Source organism: Sprattus sprattus (genome assembly GCF_963457725.1).
Source record: "Sprattus sprattus genome assembly, chromosome: 1".
Taxonomy (NCBI): Eukaryota; Metazoa; Chordata; class Actinopteri; order Clupeiformes; family Clupeidae; genus Sprattus; species Sprattus sprattus.
In genome coordinates, this window is record NC_137920.1 from 56,018,978 (window position 1) to 56,040,957 (window position 21,980).

Sequence of the window (21,980 nt, forward strand, 5' to 3'; positions counted from 1 at the left end):
TTACAAGTTACTATAACAATATATTAATGTAGCCCACTAATAAACTAATGATAGTGGAGTAATTTAACCTATTTTCCAATCTTTATATTTGACTTACATTGTATTTTCCTGTCTTATTTATACTGTGTGTCTTTTTGTTTTTATTGTTGTTGTTGTTCAATGGAGCCCAGTAAGACCAGAAAACACTTTTGGGAAGTTAATGGGGTCCAAATAAAGAATATAGAAGTTTTAAGAAAGCATGAATATTAGAATACGGCAATTAACAGGATTATGTACATGTAAAATATTGTTGTTTCTCCTTATTGTGATAGGCTACTTGTTGGTCAGTCCCAAATGTTTGGATAACGTTCCTCCCTGATGAACAAACATAGTGCCCAAATTTATAACTAGTCTGTAGTCTTACATCAAAAAATAGGGTTAGCCTACAGAATTAGCGGTCTGGGGGTCTGCATGAACAGGGTGGCTGGGATGGAGTCAAACTCCTGGCCTGAATTACTATTTCAGTCCGCCTCTGGCCCTGCTTATCATATTGTGAAAAGAAACACCTCACATAGCAGGACAAAACTGTGTCAGAAGTAAACACGGTATCTCATTATATCTCATCTATTTTCTGCACATGAAAAGCTTCCTTGAAGCAATCATTTTTCTGCCATAATAGATCAGAATCAGCAAAAATGCAAGTGACCAGAAAAGATGTGTCAGCTTCCTCTTTTCCAGGACGTGGAAGTCGATGGGTGATTTATGGTACTGAGAGAAACAGGGTCTCAGTCCAGCATAGACCTGGAGCAGCCTGTCACACCCGTATGAATTTTTGATGGCACGTCTCAGAGGGGAATGCAGGTTTGGCCTTTGGTGTGACAGCAGAAAGGCAGTACTCTGCATACAGGTAGATGAGGGATGAGGGCACCCAAGGTGACCCAGTAGATCAAGAGGAAACGACAGAGGAAGCTTGTGCTGTGGGATCAGAGTGATTCAGCCACGTACACGGTTTCCTTCTCCTTCTCGTTATGGCTATGTAAAGGCTTTCTTTTTACACAGCAATCCCAGAATTATAAATTTACAATCAGAGGTGCTGGCTGAATGTGCTCAAATCCTGGACAGATCTATTTATTTACCAGATAAAATCATTTTTGGCTGGCATCAGGAATGACAGTGTAGTAATTGGTTCTGTGTGATTATTGGATTCACTTTTGGAATGCTAATATGACCAACAAAGCCAGGTGCAGCCTGAATAAGTTCCGCACTCTTCCAGAGTAGCCAAAGGCTGGCACATCGTCATTAATTGCATTCAATTTGCAGTGGCTACAAGGGACTGCAAGTTAAGTGCAGCAAGTCAGCCGACTATCATTATTGAATGGTAGAAATCTTTTTTAGATCAATCCTTGTTACAAGTTGCAATAGTGAACTCCGAATTGCTCCCGCACAGAAATGTGTGCAGTTGAACCACAGCACCTCATTCAAGAGGAAACCTTTAGTCTTGGCTGAGAAAGTAATGAGATTTAGACTTGCTGGGTGCGCTAGGGTGTCAGTCAGTGCAGAGCAGACAGTGCAGCGCGAGGGGACCACACGGCTCCCTGTTTGCCCTAGAGCGGGCCCACATTGTGCATGCAGCACTAGTGATTTGCCTTCAGGCCAGATTAGTCATGGGATGGGGGTTTGGGCACTGCAGAAGGATTAATTGGAGGCCCTGCTTCTTCCAAAAGTACAGAGGAATCAGTTATTTATTTATTTAGTTGTTGTTTTTTATTTTATTATTTTAAACATTAAATTATAAGCAGTGGAGATGCAGGATAAAATAAAACAGGATTATTTCTTAGAAAATATATTATATTATTATATTGCAATATATATAAATATATCGATACGGAGAGGTTTTAATAGTAAATCTCTTTGGAGGATGAAATAGTTTTATTGACCTTCAAGCTTCGTGACAGGAAGATATATAAGAGAAATAGAGCTTGTGAATTGTAAGGCGTAAAGCGTACTGATCAAGTGTTTGCTGTGTTGTTCCATCTAAGGAAAAAAACAGATCGACACACTCCTCTCTGCAACATAACAAAACGTGAAAAAGGGGAAAGGGGTCTGAATACTATATTGCACTCAAAACCTACTTTGAAAGTGATTTGTTCCTAATCCATGTTTAATGTTTAATGCTATACACGCATCCGTACTTCTGCTTCTATCTTCTAATGTAGAAGAATTTCAGAATGTATTTCATCCAGGAAGAGATTGCACAGAACAACACGGCTTTCAAAGAATCAGACCTTGTGTTTGGACGCTCACTGGACAGAACATGTCAGTGATGGTTTGCTCGAAGGTTGAAACAAATCTTTCAATAGTGTACTATTATTCTTCTGCAGATAAGTCCACATGACAGGAGACCACAAACAAAGACAAACGCAAAGGTTCTCTCCAAATGTCACTGCAGTGGATTCTTTCGAGGGTGATGCAAGTTGAAACACACAAAGGCTTCCTGCGCCCCCTCTTTTGATTTCTTGCTGCTGAACAGGATGGGCTTCTTCAGCCTCGACGAATGGAAGTAATCATATATTCCATGAGCATAGGTGGTTATCTGCTCAACTGTGGTTATCTCTCAAATTCAGAAAACATTGCAAACGTCAGAGGATGGTAATTTTGGAACGGAGAAAAGGTGCTAAATTCACAATGCCAGTAAGGGATATCTGGAATAGGCTCGTCGTTCTTACTCTTGTTTCAAATGGACCTGACCAATGACCTTAAAGCATAAGCAGCCTTTCCTGTTGATTTGGCTTTGTGTATTTGCCAGTGTTATCATTAGCAGTGAGATAAGTAGCCTGTGTAAACAGAGGGAATGTGTTGGTTTTAATTTGCCGCTGAGGCGAAGAATCCAGTTAGCATAAATTAGCTTCATGGCTCCTTTACCCCACCCCACTCCTGCTTTTTTTTAAAGTAGGGCACATTTAAAAGGGTCCATATTAATGAGGGAGGGTATCACTTCAAGTGGGTATGAATAAATGCGTGACCCACAGTTTCCCGGCTGTTAGATGTAGCAACACTGAAAGAAATGCTGAATAAGAAAGAGTCTTTGAAGCTATGTACTAAATATTTTTTAGATGTACTCTAAACTGGATCTCAAACCAACACAGCACTCTCCCTGTCCAGTCAGGGTATAGAATATGTGTACAATAGTATACTGTGTCATATATATATATAAGCTTATGTAGTCCATTCTCCTCTACGGTATGATACTCTATACACCAATGGTCTCAGTAAGCTGAGCAGAGGTTCAGAGTGTACAGCACCAGAAGGTGTGTGGAACACCTTGGTTGGCCAAAGTTGCAGCTGGTGAAGGCATGTGGTGTCCACAGGAAGCAGCTGGGGAGGTGACTGAGAGGGCATGGCCCAGGCCCAGGGAGCACCGGGAGGCCACGCCAGCCTCGCACTCCGCGAGGAACCCTCCGCTCGCCCCCGCTCTCAACACCGACTCATCTATTTCAGGCTGCTGCAGGGTGAACGGTGGGACAGCGCGGGGAGCCCGCAGGGCTGGGCGGGGGTGTCCTCTCCTTCACCTTTCTCCCCCCCCTCCCTTCACACTTCCTCTTCTCCTCGGTGCTTGGCACAGCAGTCACGTGCACCCAGCACCCCCTAACCGCCCCCCCCCCCCCCCCCCCCCCCCCGCCCCCACTGCAGCCGAGAAGAAGATGTCAGCCTCTCCTCCTGTCGGAGCAGATGGGGTCAGTGAACATCACATTGAAGGGGCAGCACTGGAAAGACAGAACCGATGGAGTGAGAGAAGGAGGAGAGGGGCTTCACTCTTGCCTTGCCCTGCCTTTCCATTTGAAGACAGCCACTGAAGGATGGACACCCTGAGAAGAGTCCCTTTAAAGTCGCACATTCACACCTACACCTACACCTGCATAACCAGCAGTCCATTGATTCCCCTCTGAATGAATGTCCATCGCTGTTGGAGGGATCACATGATCAGGGAAGGTTTTCTTTTCCAAGAACATCGAACGGCTTTCACCTCGCGGGTTCACAAAAAGGTTTCCTCCATATAGTCTCCATACATCCGTATATGTGCCCACACATGCAGAAACTGTCTCACATGCGTAAGTGTATTTATAAAACCACATTAATTTTCCAAGTGCAGTGTAATGTACTGAAAGAGAACATGGCATTTGGCCTCCAGATTGGCTGTGCTGATCAATATTTAACCAGGTATGCCATGCAGGGTGTGATGTGTGATCATTTAGAAAAACACACACACTCTACACTGACTGCTTCAGATTTCTGCCCCTATGAAAGCAGGCTTGATAGAGACTTTAAGACTGGGATCTTAGGGGAGGGTATGGCAAAAAAATAAGAACGGTACAGGTTTAGAAAGCTTATTGTCATGTCCTGCCAAGGGACAACGGATGAAAACTAGCTTACCTAGCTAAATCCTGTGCATTTACATTTTTATGGAAATGTTTATCAATGTGCACTGTCCCTTTTAAAATAAACACATAAATATGTACAATAAATTAATTAATGCAGAACATGTGTGACTTAAGGTTCTGCACTGGATGACATCTACGCCTCTATGCCTAAGTATTCACCAGGCACTGAGCATTGGCGTGGGTGTGGAAGTGATGGATCTGTCTTAGCACGATGGATAGACAGGTGAGATGTGAGATCCAAAGTGAGATGGATAGAAAGGTGGCATAGTGCTAGTGGCTGTCAAAGAAAGACTGAATAAGGAAATACAGAGATGAGGATCTGGGGAGACAGTTCTATAGGCACCTGGACTCCCTCTATAGACAGGTGAATGATAACACTGACAATGTACTCTCTCTGTCTTATGAAACATAACCTACCGGCAATCCTTCAATCCAAGCAAGCCTGCTGCATCAATGATTCTATATTGCAAATACTGCCGATATGACACAGGAACAATCAAAACATGTCAAGTCATGATATAAGCTGTCACATTATAATAATGCATACATTTGAAAAGAAAGAATGATCCGACCACCATCATATATTACATTGATGCAGATACACTGCTGCCTCTTCGCTGGGACATCAGCCAAGGAGCTACTGCCATTATCCCTGGATGTAAGGATATAAACAGGACACAATTAAAATAATTTGTCATTTGAAATGTACTCCATCTTCCTGAGAAGGTCACACTGACACCGAAGACAAAGAATCGTAGTTATGTACTGTACAATGGGTCGTTTGTAGGCAATACTTTACCTCCGATTTTATATAGCATTGTGGGTGCCCTTTAATGAGAAGGAAAGACGGCATTTCTGTACCGCCATCCCAATTAGTTCTAATTAGTTTCCTCTGTGCAAATTAAAAGCCCACAAACCCATCCTGCAGAGAGGGGACCAAGGAGAGGGCGTCTGTAAATTTCTCCACAATTTGAGTCAGAGCATCGCACTGCTAGCGCCCAGCAACTCTGGCTCTCGCTAGTCTGCAGGGTTAGCCCTCAGATTTGTGTTGTTGTTGTTCCTCCCTCCATTTAAACACCGCATGTATGCATCAGAGCAGAGCTTGACTGATGTGACCGCGTCCACATACGTGAGATAGGGGGGGGGCTAAGGGGGGTCTGTGAGTCAGAGTCAGCTAACACCATTAGCCCTCAGTCCTTCTGATCATTGTGTGGATCTCTGAAAGCCCCAATCAGTCCTCCCAGAGGAGCGAGGGACACTCTTTATTCCGAGATGGTTTATTCCGAAAGAGGAGGCAGAGGAGACAAAATTAAGTCTTAACATCTGCAAGCATCTCGAGAGGGTGAAGTGCCAAGGGCCTGCTACCAAATGATTTCCACCTTGCACAAGATGAACTAGAATTCCTGTGTGTCTTCAGCTGAATACATGAATATTGTTCTGTGGCATTGGAAGCCAGAGTGCATGGCAGTCTATTTCATCATGCTCAGGAGGAGAACAAGGCTTTCTGGCGTGATTCTGCACTCCTGAAAAAATCACATGACTAGTCAGATCCATTCCTCTGCGTCTATCATTGTCTACACCTGCAATAGATGTATCATATAATTCATCTATACATCTGCAGTTAGACAGAGCTATGTATTTTCTAGTTTCAAAAGTATTTCTTATAGTATTACACATACACATATATATCATACATTATACATTACCAGTTTACTGTAGTTGAAAGAACCTTGGTTTAAATACTTGATGAAATGTAATAATTTAATTCAGATATTTGTCGACGTAGACAAAACATATGAAATCGCAAATATAGATATGCTAGCAACATTATAGGTTATGATTGCTAAAATGTCTCACAAACAAGGCTCTGTAAAGTGGGTGCACTATATTAAAAAAAGAATGATGAACTGTCAATGGGAATGAATCTAGAAAATGCAGACATTTTAAAGGCGGATCAGTTGTCACAAATCTAACAATAGCCATCGAATCTCTCCTCATACTTGACCGTACTCTTGATAAGGCTCACGGAACATTCCTGCCTTTGTATTCACAACATGTTCTGCCATCGTGTTCAGCCTTTTGTCAAACACCTGCATTCCAAACAGTTTCCACCCCTGAACTCAGACTGGACCCCTCTGCAGCACTTCAAGCACGTCTGTAGTGCGTCGTGTTCAAAATGAGTGGAGATCATTTGATCACCTCCAGCCCTCTGCATTAGCATTTAGCATTAGCAGAGAGTGATTGCACACAGCTCGCCCACTCACTCACCTCGCCAGCCCACATCTGAGCTCCAGACATCCAGACAGCCACGCCCAGGGCATGTCCCCTGGCAAGCCTTCCATCTGGGACTGAAGACAGGGGTGGTAGATGGTGGAAAGGGAAGACCAAATAAGTGAGAACCCAGAAACAGCAGGATGCTGTCAACTCTGATACATGTCAGAGTATTAGGTGGGCGCGAAGGAAGAGATAGGTGATGAATGCAAAACACTGAGGCACATTTACAGAGGACACTGAGGCTGGGCTGCCCTCCCAAGGGTGTGCTGTTACAACAGCACTTGACAGATGCCATTTTATTGCTCTTGCTCTGTGTTGCCTTTTGCCTTGGCTACTCTTGTATTTGTCATTTGAAGCTCTGCTTTTCAGTCTATCTTTTTATTTGGGGATAGGGGAGGGCATTTTTGTATCCCTGTATTTTCAACCGTATGGATGGTATCTTTATCACAGTATTTATCATCTACAGTTCATACACTTAATACTATTTTATATTTCTGTAAAAGCACCAAAATGATGCATTTCAATAGTAATCATCTTTCACATTTTAAATGCAAAGAGTACAGCTCCAGGGTGGGAGGGTATAGGGCAGATGTCTTGCACTAATGTGTAGTGTGTGTATAATAGTCTGTGTCTTAAGGCACAGGTCTTGCAGTAATGTGTAGTGTGTTTATAATAGTCTGTGTATAAAGGCACAGGTCTTGCAGTAATGTGTTGTGTGTGTATAATAGTCTGTGTATAGGGCAGAGGTCTTGGCCTAATGTGTAGTGTGTGTATTAAAGTCTGTCTCAACTCTCCTCGGCTTGCAACAATATTATATATACGTATGTTCAATTGAAAAATCACACATTGTTCTTCAGACAAAACATTTCATAGTCTGCTGGTTACCTAGCTATCTCATGCTTTTAAACAATATCTCAGTATTGATGGTATTGCAACATTGATGAGGTGGCATGACATAATATCATATTACCATAGAAAACTATAATACCAAAATACCACAAAATCTCTATTTGAGGGTTTAACTACATACAACTACAAAAATTTAAATAACTGGTAAAAAACTAACATTACAAATTTGCCTTGTTTTACATTTGCAAAGGTGATGTATGAGCAGAAAAACTGATATCTCTTCTGGTTCTTTGTGTATCCATATTACCTGTGAATCTATAGAACTGTATTAAAATGTGTAGCATCTTGGTACTGACTAAGTATTTTTAATTGTTTGTTGTTCCGCAGGAAGAGGGAAAAATAGGAGTCATATTCAATGTTGGGACTGATGACATCACCATCAATGAACCTGCCATTGCAGTGGCTGATGGGAAATACCATGTGGTGCGTTTCACACGCAGTGGTGGCAATGCCACCCTCCAAGTGGACAACCAGCCAGTCATTGAGCGCTACCCAGCAGGTAGGACACCAGATTAATAGTGGGGCCAAATGGCTATATGATAAGGTTGTGCACAAGAATACTCCCATTCTGATATGACTAGAACCCTGGCCAGAATGGAGAGAGAGAGAGGGGGGGGGGGGTAATTTAGAGGAACAATTGTATTTTAATGGAAAAGTAAACTAGATGGAGATTCTTTTTTTTTTCTTTTCCAAGACATACCAATATTTTGAAAGCCCGTGGCAAGGAATTCAGAAATAAGTTGGACGCTTGTCTCGCTCCGAAGTGCAAATCAATTCCAATTCCAGCGTGCATGCCATTTTATTTTGAAGCATAATATTTCACTTTTTAACTATTCCCAGCTCCGTGTGAGTCACCACATGGAGAGAGCAGATAACTATAGCATGAACAATCTAATAATGATCAGAAATTGACAGTCGCCCCAAGCTGGTTTGCCTCACACAGCTTGCAAGGCCTACATTTGGTGCATTTTGTACTTGTTTTAAGAGCTTGTTTGGGTTTAGGCAAGCGAGGAGGAGGCAGATACTTCTAGAAAAACGACTCTCCCTTTGCAAGGATTTGTCGATTCTGAGACCCCTTAAGCAGCTCAACCACAGTTCGCTCTCCATTTTACTGTAGTGTTCAGTGAAGTTACACCGCAACAGCAAGGACTTTATTGAAAATGCACAATGGCATCAAATATCTGTGTAAATCTGATAATATTGGCCTATATGAGTCCACAACATCACCCCTCGTGTCCACGCTTAAAGAGTTTGAGAACGTATCTGCGTTTCGGAGCCACTGCGTGTGTTTCCCTTTATTGTTTTTTTTCCCCCCTCACAGTCCAGGAAGACGCTCTCTCTCCACTGTGTGCTCTGGGACCAGTTGCCTCGCTCGCTCAGCTGCTGTCGAACAGGAAGACATTTTCTGTCTATCTAATAGCTTTCCCTGCAGTGTTTCAATTTTCATTCTATTCGGATACCACTAGGCCCACTAGGCCCACTGTGTGGGATCGCAGACCTTCTCAGAACAAGGCAAACCTGAATAGGCTTGTACAGACAATATATATGATATGAAAAACACATGCAATTATGTTTGTCTCTCGTTTGTTGGATTGAGACATTGGAAAAATGTCATGTCTTGGTGACTTTCATGACTGCAATGTAATGGCAGAGTCTACATCTACAAATAACATAGCTTCAGGCAGTGCTCTTTAGCTCGACTAGATTAGTGCAATGGTAATACCTTAAGAATCACCATAGGCTTTTCTTTAGTTACACACACAGTCTTGCAGAGGAGGACTCCACAGGAATTATCGTAGGCGAGCACACATGAGGTTCTCGTGCCATGAATGCTGCTAAGGAAATGCTGGTCCGCCATTTACTCACTCGGCTAAGCTGTTAATTTTTTTTAAGGTGCTATTTTGAGGTTTTGCCTGTGCTGTTGTCACACATTAGAGCTTTAAAAACAGGATTAGGAAGGTGCAATGTTTGGTCCTCGTTCAGAGTCCAGGGCAGGCTGCCAGATGAGACCGGAATAGCCCTCACATCTGAGTGAGGAGAAATGGCGCCTGAAAACGACAGAAGTCTCTTACTCGTTCCGGTTGTGCTCTTTCATGGCAAAGGACTGAAAAAAAAGCCCCAGTGTGATTATATGTTTTAGATACATGGTAATGATCACTTTGCCTCACCCTCCTGATTTCCTAATTGCTACTAATTAACATAATGGTCCCCTAACTGTTGCAGACCTATAGATATGCAGCCATGACATGTTGTCATTATTAAGCATTGTCATTATTTTTAAATGGTATATGAAGAGAGTATTTTCACCTCTCGTTAAATTCTGTGGTTGAAATTAATTGTTGAGTTGTTGTCAAGTTTGGTCAAATTGAATCTACATATTAGTGAGGGAACACAGTATGGATTTCTTTACTGCTGAGAATGCTGGGAGTGTTTCTTTTGAAAAGCATATGGGGGTTTCATGAACTCACCATCAAGGCAAATCAGTGCCAGTGAATGAGCTCATCGGTCTGTCTGTGTTTTAGCTTCTCTGTGACAGTTGGTAGTTGGTCTACGTATTATGTACTCATTTCTGTTCTATCAAGCCTGCATGCAATGAGTCATTTCTCACCTTCATAGTCACAGGACAGATTTAGCAATTAATTTGAGTTGAGAGTGCTCGAACCAACTCAATAACCAACTGATGTTTCACTGAATGTTAACACCCCATCTTATATACTCAGGTGGTAGTTTTATTGCCAGATCCTACTGCTGTGTAATGCAATTTTCCACCTGAACAGTTCTTAATGCCCTCTTCACTAATCCCACAAGTTTGTCCACTTGGGCAAAATTGCTCACTCAAATGCTAGTGGCTGATGTCACGGTGTCTGCACTGCAGGCCAGATGCTCAAACATGCAGTCATTCTTTGAATGTTTCTACTTTTAGCAAACATTGCACAGTTAACGTCACTGTTTGAATTATTCACACACAAAGTTAACCGCACAATATTAACAGACACCAGCGAAGCAGAGAGACTAGACATGTCAAGTGATTAAGGCTGACTCATATGGAATAGGTCTGGCAAAATAAACAATACCAGCACATAATAGTCTCTTTCCACCTATAGATTTACTTATATTGTGCTGCATGCATTGTGAGCCTACATGCTCATTTAACTTATCTCCATATCGATCTAAAGTTCTTTTCAGATCATTCCTAATTACGCTCGAGTCTTCAGTATTCAGAAATCACATTTTAGATAGCAGCTCCCAACTTGCATTGTTTTCAATGCAAATGTCAATCACAGTCTTTACAAAAAGCACAGAAAGGAATTTCAGGTTAAAAAAAAAAAACGTAGCTGTACCCACCAACTGTGCCATAATGCCATTTTTTCTTTGTCAGCACTAGATGATGAGATGTTGCTATACTGAGAATCAACCCACTGGGAAGAATGAGTCATACTCCTGGGAAGAATGACAGCTATGTGGGCTAGGCTAAGGCATTAGCAGAGATTCCATAGTTCCATTATTCCATACAGATAGTATCAGCTCCTCATCATTCACTCACGCTAGATGGTCATCGTTCAGGAACCTCCTCTGCTGTTTACTGAATGGCGTGCTTGTCAGTACCGGGAGTCACATTCTTTTCCTTTTTATTTCACCACTGGAAGAACATCCTTCTTATCACCTGGAGCCTTTTCACTTACAGTGTATAACATTAATGATTGTTCTGATGATTTATCCTGGCTATTGTTTGCTCCAGGGTAATGTATCCAAATTCTGCAGTAGGAATGTGGAGACACTGCAGGCAGGCATGGAGTCATTGAGTATGTTCGAGAAAATGTCTTCCTGAAATCTTTTCTGAAGTTTTGTTTAAGTCAAAATATGAGAATGTTATTTGTTATTTGTTCTGTCCTTATAATTGCATGCATTGTTGCTATTTTACGCTCCCATTGATATGTTGCATTAATATCCCCTTTCTTTCAAGCAAATTTACAGGCACTATGTATTCAAATCCAACATATTTTAACGATGATACTAAAAACGACTAAATATGTCTCCTATAAATATAAATAAACAGAATTCTAACTAGAGGATGGTAATAAATCTTGAAATCTAACCCGCCCTAAAATAAACCTAATTTTGGCACATTAACCCGAAAGCTAATTCAGAATTGCTAAACTTGCTAGATTTGATGCCATGTCTTTCTCCTTGTGTCCCTTGAACTTCTTGATGTTAACCTCCTATCTGTCTCTCTAAATTCTTTGAAGGGAGCTATGATAATGAACGGCTGGCTATTGCTAGACAAAGAATCCCATACAGGCTTGGTCGGGTAGTTGACGAGTGGCTACTCGACAAAGGTAAAAACAATTAATTGATTAACAAATTTAACTTCTTCACGAAGTCTCTGAGAGATGTGCAGTTCAAAACGACGCTCATTAATTGGTATTGATATAAATAACATAATCAGAATTTCATCAACTGGATTCGTTTTTATGTCAAACAAAAGGTTAGACAAAATGGCTGCCATGCCAAACCGGACCAAACTATCTCCACTGAGCGTCCTAGTCTTCTTTTCACATCCAGAACTGCATCCTGTCAGAGACGGAGGTGTAAAACTTAAATATAACCCCCACTAACCCCTCTAATAATATTCCATCATAACTGTGTAAATAGATGCTGGTTTTTATATGTCGTATGTCTGCTCCTGTGAACCCCTCTAACACTTTCTAAACAGGCTTCTCTAAAAAGTGCTTAACCTCAGACTCTAACCTCTGTGCTAAATAGTCAGGAGTCAAATAGAAAGATCAGTTCCTCTTGCATTTGTCTTAATGGATTTATAAATATGATCTCCAAATTGAAGCAGAAAAAATCTCTCATTTAACTTAACAATTTATCAGCAGATATTGTTGTTCTGTCAACATGTCAAATTAGCTTGCTCCACACATGTTTTAACCTTTAAACTAAAGAAGAAGCCACATATTACATAAAGGACATGTTTACATTTGATTGGAGTGTCACGGCTATTGAGATCGTTCGCTGAACACAGACGCCACAATCCTCTTTCTGCTTCATCTACGATGAACATACTCCCTCCGCCTCCGTGTTGCACTTATTTATTTATTTACACTCAAGTATACTCATGTATCAGCAATCAAACATGCAGTGTGATCATCAGTTTCCTGAAAAACTAAAAAGATTAATGTGTACTGTATTGAGTATTGAGTAATTTCAGGTATGACATGCAGATTATGGCAAGTGTTTGCCTAGAAGAAGGAGTAAACAATCACCTCTTTCTAGCTCCATGTTACCTTAATGCTTCAGTGGACTTAGTGGTGCTCTTGTATTTTAAAATAGAAGGAGCATGCCAAGCCTTTTGAAAAAAAAACCTGTCATTTCAAACCATGAAATAGAGCAAATGGTTGTAAATATTTCTTTTTTAATCAAACCTATTACCCAGTAGAGTAGAAATAGCCCAGAGCTTTCTTGAAAATCCTAATGCCATGGTTCTAATTCTCATTGTAATTTCATTATGAACCCCCAAAGACACCAAACATTCCCTTAAACAGTTTCTGTTTCAGTCAGCAGTAAAATTGTCTTCTGAAGAAAGGTGAAGGTTAACAGAACAGGAAGCTATCACAGATGCTATGAAATGCTCTATTTTACTGTGATGTAGTATCATTCACATTGTAGATACACCCTCCACATCTCTGTTTGAGAGCGACCAGTGTATACCTACAACCAGCAGGTTATTCCCACAACACTGCTACTCATATGTACATTACAAGAATAAATAACAGAGTATAGCATTACATTATCAATACAGATATCATAATAAAACTGTTCAATAACAGCATAGCATGTTTTCCATATTCACATTCAACCAAATGTGTGATCTGTCAGTGAGAAACCCCACAAAATCGATTTTCATTATTGGCCTAACATTATTGGCCTACCAGCATTTAAGTTGTAGCCCTTAAAAGCTAAAGGATCCCCTCCATTAACCATGATAAGGCTTTTACCAGCGGCCTTAGGACAGCCTACTCCATAATGCACTGAGACTGAGCACATCCTTTAAGTAGACAACACTAGCCCATCATATGATGCCTGGACTGGGGCCAGTTTGAAATATGTAGCCATTCAGTGACTGCCTAAACTACCAAGCAAGATCGACAGATAGCTTTTTGGCTAGCTTAGATTAAATAGTTCCCCACAGAGGCTGCATTCATTGTTGTCCTTTACATAGGGATTGGTACGTATAACTATATGTAAATAGATTAAATGCTTTGGGACCTGTAACACTAAACCTTAAACAGCCATTGAAACTTTAAATGTAGACTAGAATAGTTAATTTTCTTAATTATGTACATCCATTCAGAAAGTATACAGATGCCTTAACTTTTTTCACATCTTGTTATGTTGTAGTCTTGTGCTAAAATCTTTTGACTAAATCTCTCATCAATCTACACTCAATACCCCATAATGACAAAGCACTTTGACTGGAGTTCACCTGTGGTAAATTCAGTTGATTGGACGTGATTTGAGAAAGGCACACACCTGTATAAGGTCTCACAGCTGACAATGCAGATCAGAGCTAAATGAAAACCATGAGGTCAAAGGAACTGCCTGCAGATCTAAGAGACAGGATTGTGTCGAGGCACAGATCTGGGGAACGCTTCAAAAAATATCCGGCTGCACTGAAGGTTCCCAAGAGCACAGTGACCTCCTTCGATAATTCTTAAATGGAAAACGTTTGGCACAACCAAGACTCCTCCTCCTCTGGCCACCCAGTCAAACTGAGCAATTGTGACCAAGAACCTGATGCTAACTCTGGAGTTCCAGAGATCCTGTGTGGAGATGGGAGAAACTTCTGGAAGGACAACCGTCACTGCAACACTGGGCTTTATAGCAGAGTGGCCAGACGGAAGCCTCTCCTCAGTGAAAGAGACAGGAAAGCCCACTTAGAGTTTGCAAAAAAACACTTAAAGGATTCTCTGGTCTAATTAAACCAAGATTGATCTGTTTGGCCACAATTCTAAGCGTCATGCCTGGAGAAAAAAACAGGCATTGCTCATCACTTGTCCAATACCATCCCAACAGTGAAGTATGGCAGCATCATGCTGTGGGGTTGTTTTTCAGTGGTTAGGGTTGAAAGGAAGCTGAGCGGAGCAAAGTGAAGAGATATTCTTGGATCTCAATCGGATCTCAATGTGGACTGTAATCTGGTTAAAATCATGTCATACCAAGATACAATCTGGCTACGAGACACATTTTAGTGCCAGGTGTGAAAAGACCCATACGGTTTTTCCTTTTTAATACATTTGCTACAATATCTTTTTTAAACCTGTTTTCGCTTTTTCATTATAGGGTATTGAGTGTAGATTGATGAGGGGAAAAAAGATTTAAATGATTTAGCATAATGCTGCAACATAACAAAATGAGAAAAAGTGAATGGGTCTGAACACTTTCTGAATGCACTGTATATTGACTCATATATGTCTATTTTTATTATATGTGACACACCACACATAGGAATTAAGGTATGATTCAATCTAGTTCAATTTTTCAGACAAGTGGTGCAGTTTTTCATTGCTTCTTAGCTTCTCCTTTGAGTCTAGAGATAATTAATTGCAAAGATGGTGTACAGAGGGGAGTAATTTGCACTTTGTGTGTGTCTGTGTCTGTGTCTGTGTCTGTGTGTGTGTGTGTGTGTGTGTGTGAGAGAGAGAGAGTTTGTGAGGATGTGTAATTCATTATTGTGGATTTGAGGCTGTATGTGTTTGCATGGTGCAAGGCAAGGACAGGAAGAAAGCCTTCCACATAGACGGTGGGAACCCATTAATGTTGGAGCTGGTGGCTGATCGTCATCAATGCAGATTAAGAAAAACAAGGCCTCTGTTTCTAAATAAAACATCACCAGGAGATCTTCGCACAGTCATGAATATTCTACTCCAGATTCACTCAATTTACTCCCTTCATTATCTCCCAATAAAATCTCACATGGCTTTTGAGGCACAGATGTAGATATATGCTTGTTTATTTTATAATGATATTGTTCCCAAGAAGTCCTAGTACCTCTAGCATTTTGAGTCTAGGTCATGCATACATGTGCTGTTAGTTTTAATGGAGGTGGAAAGTGGAAAGGTTTGAGGAAGCCATTCATTGGAGTATCTCTTGGTGGTACTAGATATTGAAATGCAATCAGAAAAACAGGAAAGACCAAATGTAATAATGTGCCACTTTTTGCTCTTTCTATTTTTCCCTTCTCTCTCCCGATCCGCCTGTATCTCTTTTCTTGCTCTTCTGGTGCATCACAGGGCGACAGCTGACCATCTTTAACAGTCAAGCAGCGATTAAGATCGGCGGGCAAGATAAGGGTCGTCCCTTCCAGGGTCAGATCTCCGGCCTCTACTACAACGGGCTTCAGGTGCTGAAGCTGGCGGCCGAAGGCGACCACAATGTGCAGGTGGAGGGAAATCTCCGCCTCGTGGGCGACGCGCCATCTGTCCTGTCCACTGAGACCACCTCCGCCACCCCGCCCGCTGCAGGCGACATGTCCACCACTATCATGGAGACCACCACTACCATGGCAACCACCACCACTCGCAGACAGCGCTCCCCCAGTCTAAAAGACAGCATCACACAGGTAAGTAGGGGGGGTCGGGTTTGTAGGGTGGTGGTGAAGGTGTGTGTGTGTGGGGGGGGGGTTAGGATGGTGTGGGGGGGGTCGGCAGAGTCATTGAAATGCACTTATTATCATTGGAGCAGACACCATTAAATGTTAACACACCATTAGTTTTCATAATCCTGCTGCGAATCGGCCAGTCGAGGCTCTGTATGAGCTATCATTTTGCACAGCCTCTTGATCAAATATTAATGTTTCTGGGACTGGCTATGAGGATGTATGAGAGGCCAAACTGGATCAGCACCTTGTGAGAATCCAGTAGGGAGGAAAATGAATATGCCAGACAATGGGTTATGACATAAGAGACAGCTCTATAATATTATCGTTTGACCTTCCTCTGTCATGAGATATTCTGACTTTTCAAACGGTGGTGGACAAGTCAGGGGGTCTCACTCAAAGCCAATTAACAATCACACGCATTGTGTGGAGTGTTGGGGAATTTTAAATAATTCCAGAAATTGTTGTCCTTATTCTTATAAGAAGACTCAGAGACACAGCAGCAATGTTTTTGAAGTACAAGATCTTTATCCTCATTGCATGGGGATATCAGTCCTCTTTAGTGGACCAAGTAGGAGGGGAAAAGACATGAACATAGGAAACAGTAAGTCTTGTCATTTATCACTAAGGCACCTGATCAGAAAATGAATATCTTCCTTCTCCAAATAAGGAGTACCTTTAATTCAATTGATGATGATTGGCTGCAATGCTCCTTGACATTTTGTCTAAATGAGCACCCCTTTTCTGTTCCTCCCACCTGCCTTGTCTTGTAAATCTTTTTGTCTGACCAGCAGGAAGTCTGCAGTCACTCATTGTTCATAACAGGAAATTCAACATGTTTCTGTTGTTCTAGGTGTTTGTTAAAAAAAAATGATTAAACCGTCTTTGAAACAAAGTGCATAACCTTTCCCTGGCAATGAATTTGCATACTTTGTTTTTAAATGTACAGGTGCGTAGAGCTGGTTTCAGGCTGTTGAAAAACAGGATGTCACAGTCTAACTCAACAGCTCAACCTTTAACATTTAGAATTAAGCATTCTTTACTGTAGAATTGTTTCAGCATTTACTAGATTCATAAAGGACAAATACAAATGTGTTTTTAAACACATCAAAAAGAACACTTTCCCTGCTCACTGAAGCACTCCTCAGAGGCCCCACATATAGCAGCCAGGCATACACTGAGCCCAGAGATTTACGAGTCAGGGCTTTACGATAATACAAGCACCAGCACAAATTGAGTTTTACAGATGCAATATCTAAGGAGGCGGTCTCAAATGGACTCTCAATTTTCACGTCTTGCCAATGAATATGCTGTTCATCAACTTCATCCTTTGAGAAATTAGCCAAGTCAAACCTTGCAATACCAGAAAGTGGATTGCTTATTTACAGAACACCACTTCGCATATTTAGGACATTTATTTTGGCAGTAGATGTAGGGTGAGAAAGTATTTATGTTAGGCTGGTTGGGGTTATGTGAGGTTAGGGTTAAGCCCTGGGCATCATCAGGGATTATTTACTGACTGTCAAAGTGTCTGAAACAGACGATAAGTATAATATCGTAACAGGTAAGAAAGATTCCTTATATGACTTTAGACATGTATGTACAGTTTGTACTGTTACATGGACATTTAGTCAGCAGGAACGTGCTTTTTATCCAAAGCGTCATACAAGTGAAGCCGACCCACAAGCAAGAGACATTGATTGGAGTACTTGCTAACTAATAAATCACAGCAAGCATCATGTTTGCACAAGGACCAGAGTAAGGCATGAAGCACATCTCTGCTAAAACAGTTTTTTACCATCCATGCCATGTCAACATAATAAATAGGTTACAGGACAGAGTGCTCTGTCGTTTGATTTTATATTTAACATTTATAATGGTTCATGTGAACCATTGGCAAATCTGTCCGTGTCTATGTAATAATTGCTGGCCTTAATCATTTTCATGTATGCAGATCAGCCTAGATTCTGTCCTTACGTGTTATAGGAATTCTTTGTGAAAGCGGGCGATATTTGAATGGGAATACTAATTCAATGAGGTTAGACTTAATACAGTCTGAATAGCTGACAGAAAGAATTAGGATTTTCGAGAGTTGCCAAGTCCATCCGTGTTCGTCAGTGTGCAGTTTGCTGTTCTCCACACACTTACAGCTTTGAGAGAAGTGCTAACAGACCTTGGCATGCATGAAAGCACTTAGATAAATTGCCTCTTTGGAGGAGCAGAGAATGACTGACTTTACCATCAAGTCTGCTGGCAACATAAACAACAAACATGACCTACACACTATACAAATGTTCCACAAAGATATTAGACTGTGTTTGTGGAGCCATCCTTTTGATGGTTGGCTATATGATTTCCCATGCTTTGTGAACTGCATAGACCTTTGTGCGCTGTTGTATAGTAGTGTGTTCTCAGTGTACAAATTCACATTCCCTTGTCCTACCTCCAGTTGCTATTGTCTCTGAATAGATAGAGCCAGAGAAAGTGTGAAAAGGTAACATTTCAAAGCCTGCAATGTTCCACAAAGGCACCGTTTGTTTTGCAAAACCAAGAGCAGTTCATGTGTTTTGTTCCAGCCGCCTGGCAGTATCACATCTTTTCAATATCGTTTGCCAGGCAGCATGTCTTACTTAACCTTTCATGTTGCAAATTAGTCATACCACAGTGATATGACATTTAATCAGAAGGCTTTAAACGTACTGTGGTAAATGTGAGGTATGAGTCTAGCTCTGTTGCTCATTTAAGATGTTGCGTGAAAAAGATAAAGTTTGTGTAGGAGGCAGATGGGGAGTTTTGATCCAGTGCCTGTAAATATTCTATAGGGGAAGCTAAGCTAATTGCATCATTTTTGTATTATCATAACACCAAATGTCAACACCTAAACATTACAAACAGTTAAAGCACAATACAGTTGACAGAGATACTTGCATTCCCAGTGATAGAAATAAGGTTTTGATCGTGTCAAGCAAACGCAGGTTGTCAGTGTACCGTATCTCTGATATTTGTTTAAAAAGGGAAAAAAGTAGAGAGAGAGAAAGAGAGAGGCTTGTACCTGTACAGTGGCACTGAATGATTATTGTTGCATTAAGCTTGGCTGCACAAACACAAAAAAGCCTTGGGTTCACTTTATTAGCACAAGCTGATTAGAAGCGTCTACAAGATAATGAAAGAGATGAAGCCATGTCAGTCACGGCCAAAGTGGCTATTTCCTCCTGGGAGGATGGAGAATGGCATTGGACCTCCAAACGTCCCTTTGAATGGAAATTAAATCATCAAGTCTTTTTTTTTTATAATGATATACTGTTATAGTGTGAATGTATTTATTCTGCTAGTTTAAGTATCTCAAGTACTATTTTTATTATTATAAAATTCTAAAATTAATGTTAATCTGTTATCATTAAGAATGACAGTGGTAGGCCACTCCAGAGCCAGATCATTTTAAGGCAACGGTTTGTTTTTTCACTAAACTATAAGAAACTAATATACAGGTACAGTTCAACTGTGGCATCTTTACCGGTGTTAAACAAACAGTCATGTAATTAACTTTAACCTTGATAGAACGGAATATGGTCTATGGGGATGCATGTTAATTCAACTCAGCTATGATTTACTCTTAAAACTCATTGCAATGCTGTTTTAAACCCAAAGAGAAAACAACTTTTTTTTTTCTTCTCTGTGCAGAGCTCAGATGACCTGCTGGTGGCGTCGGCGGAGTGCCCGAGTGACGATGAGGACCTGGAGGAATGCGAGCCAGGCACAGGTCAGTCTGGGGCTTTGGCCCGTGGACACAGCTCACTCCCCAAGTCTCACTGCACACTGGTCAGGGACAATCACAAAACACCCCACAGTAACCAGCAGAGACCTGCTCCTATTCTCATTCATTATAAACCCAGGCAGCTCTCTCCTCCTCTAATGTCTCTGTGACAGCAGCTTGAAGCAGGAGAGGTGCAGGTAGGGCTCGGTTGACATCATTAAGATGTCGGTGCCTCCACACTGGTCTCTGGGGTCAATGGCAGAGGAAGGGGGAGAAGCCATCCCCCGTTCAACAAAGACGCATCTTAATCAGTCTAGCTCGTCTCTGTTAAAACAACAGTCAGCGCCATTATTACACTACAGTTTTTTACAGGTTAGTAACTGAAGAAGTGCAGATCAGTAGATGTACAGTATGTCCAGTAGATCTCACTCTCAGACTATCAGTATCCTTACGCACACAGTAGATGAATGTAAAGTAGATCTCACTATCAGGCTATCAGTATCCTAACGCACACAGTAGATGTATGTAAAGTAGATCTCACTATCAGGCTATCAGTATCCTAACGCACACAGTAGATGTATGTAAAGTAGATCTCACTATCAGGCTATCAGTATCCTAACGCACACAGTAGATGTATGTAAAGTAGATCTCACTATCAGGCTATCAGTATCCTAACGCACACAGTAGATGTATGTAAAGTAGATCTCACTATCAGGCTATCGGTATCCTAACGCACAGAGGTATAAGAGGCTCACAAGGCAGATTATAGATTTAGCTTGGTATTAAACCATGGCTGTATACTTACAGCCCTTTTGTATGTGGTCATATTTCCTCAAATATTTAATGTTATTGGATGGATAAAGTGTTTGATTGAATCTCATGACCCTGTGTTAAATTTAATAGTGCCATTTTACATGTGAGAATTTATACCAACAGCTATGTGTTAACTTTCAAGACTCAATTATGACAAATGGTCCATCATTCACCTATCCTCTTTATCTTCTCGTAATCTTCATTCCGACGTTTTATGATTACTTTCCGTAGAGGTATTTTGCTCGACTCTAAGTTTTCAATACTTTTAAATACAGTCACATCTACACAAGGGTTGTGGCTGAGGTGAGATTATTTGAATAGTCATAGATCGTCGGTCACATCCTCTCACCTGTCCTGTGTACCTGTGGTTGGCAGTACTGTAGCTCTCCCTCTTTCCCAAGAGGATGGCAATAAGATTCTCACATCCTTGCTTACTAACATCATTCCGTCCCTACACGATGTCCTGCCTAATCCTGTAGTTTAGCCTCCCGCTAACGCTAACCCCACCCCATGACGTCGGTGTGCCAGAACCCTTTTCATCTCCCCCTCAATATCTCCTCCTCACACCCCCATGTGAACAGTATGGCACTCACATCACTCCCCACCAACACTATGAATAAACTCTTCTGTAATGGCACATCAGACTCGTGTCTGACGGGGTGTGTACTAACAGAGCGAGAGAGCTGGGGAAAGAATGTGTTTCTCTGTGAGGACCATCTTACACAGCTTTCTTTTTTTTGTAATTTGCTTTTTTCCATGCAAAAAACATGCGGCCAATTTGTTAATGTAAGTGACCCTAAACTCCATAGTTTGTTATCTTATTTAAAACAAAAAGAAGCCAAGAAAAATGCAAGAATTGAAAAAGAGGACACTTTGGAAAATAATTTGAAGATATTGTGCTTTTTTTTACTCAGAATGTTTAGTAACACATTAATGTTTATATAAGACATATACTGTATAAGACAAATGTAAGCAGCAAATGCAAAGGCACACAATCATAATGTATAACTGAATAGGGCACAGAACTATTTAGACTTAGACAGTATACTGATTAGTCTTGACGTTGACATGTTTACCGGCATTTTACTGATTGGAATTCCTCTCATTTCTCTCCCTTTAGGAGGTGACTTAGTGATACCCATGCTGACTATGG

At 41.1% G+C, this 21,980-nt stretch overlaps 1 protein-coding gene across 1 annotated transcript in view; it reads left to right on the top strand.

Moving 5' to 3' along the window:
- The window catches only part of nrxn2a (neurexin 2a), a gene marked incomplete at both ends in the record, with an annotated part of 184,123 nt that overhangs the window by 161,370 nt on the left and 773 nt on the right, over positions 1-21,980 (top strand). The window contains 4 exons of the mRNA XM_080833207.1: positions 7,929-8,100; positions 11,849-11,938; positions 15,896-16,224; positions 19,942-20,020. Of these exons, the coding sequence (XP_080689333.1) occupies positions 7,929-8,100; positions 11,849-11,938; positions 15,896-16,224; positions 19,942-20,020 (670 nt within the window). The remainder of the gene's footprint in view (positions 1-7,928; positions 8,101-11,848; positions 11,939-15,895; positions 16,225-19,941; positions 20,021-21,980) is intronic.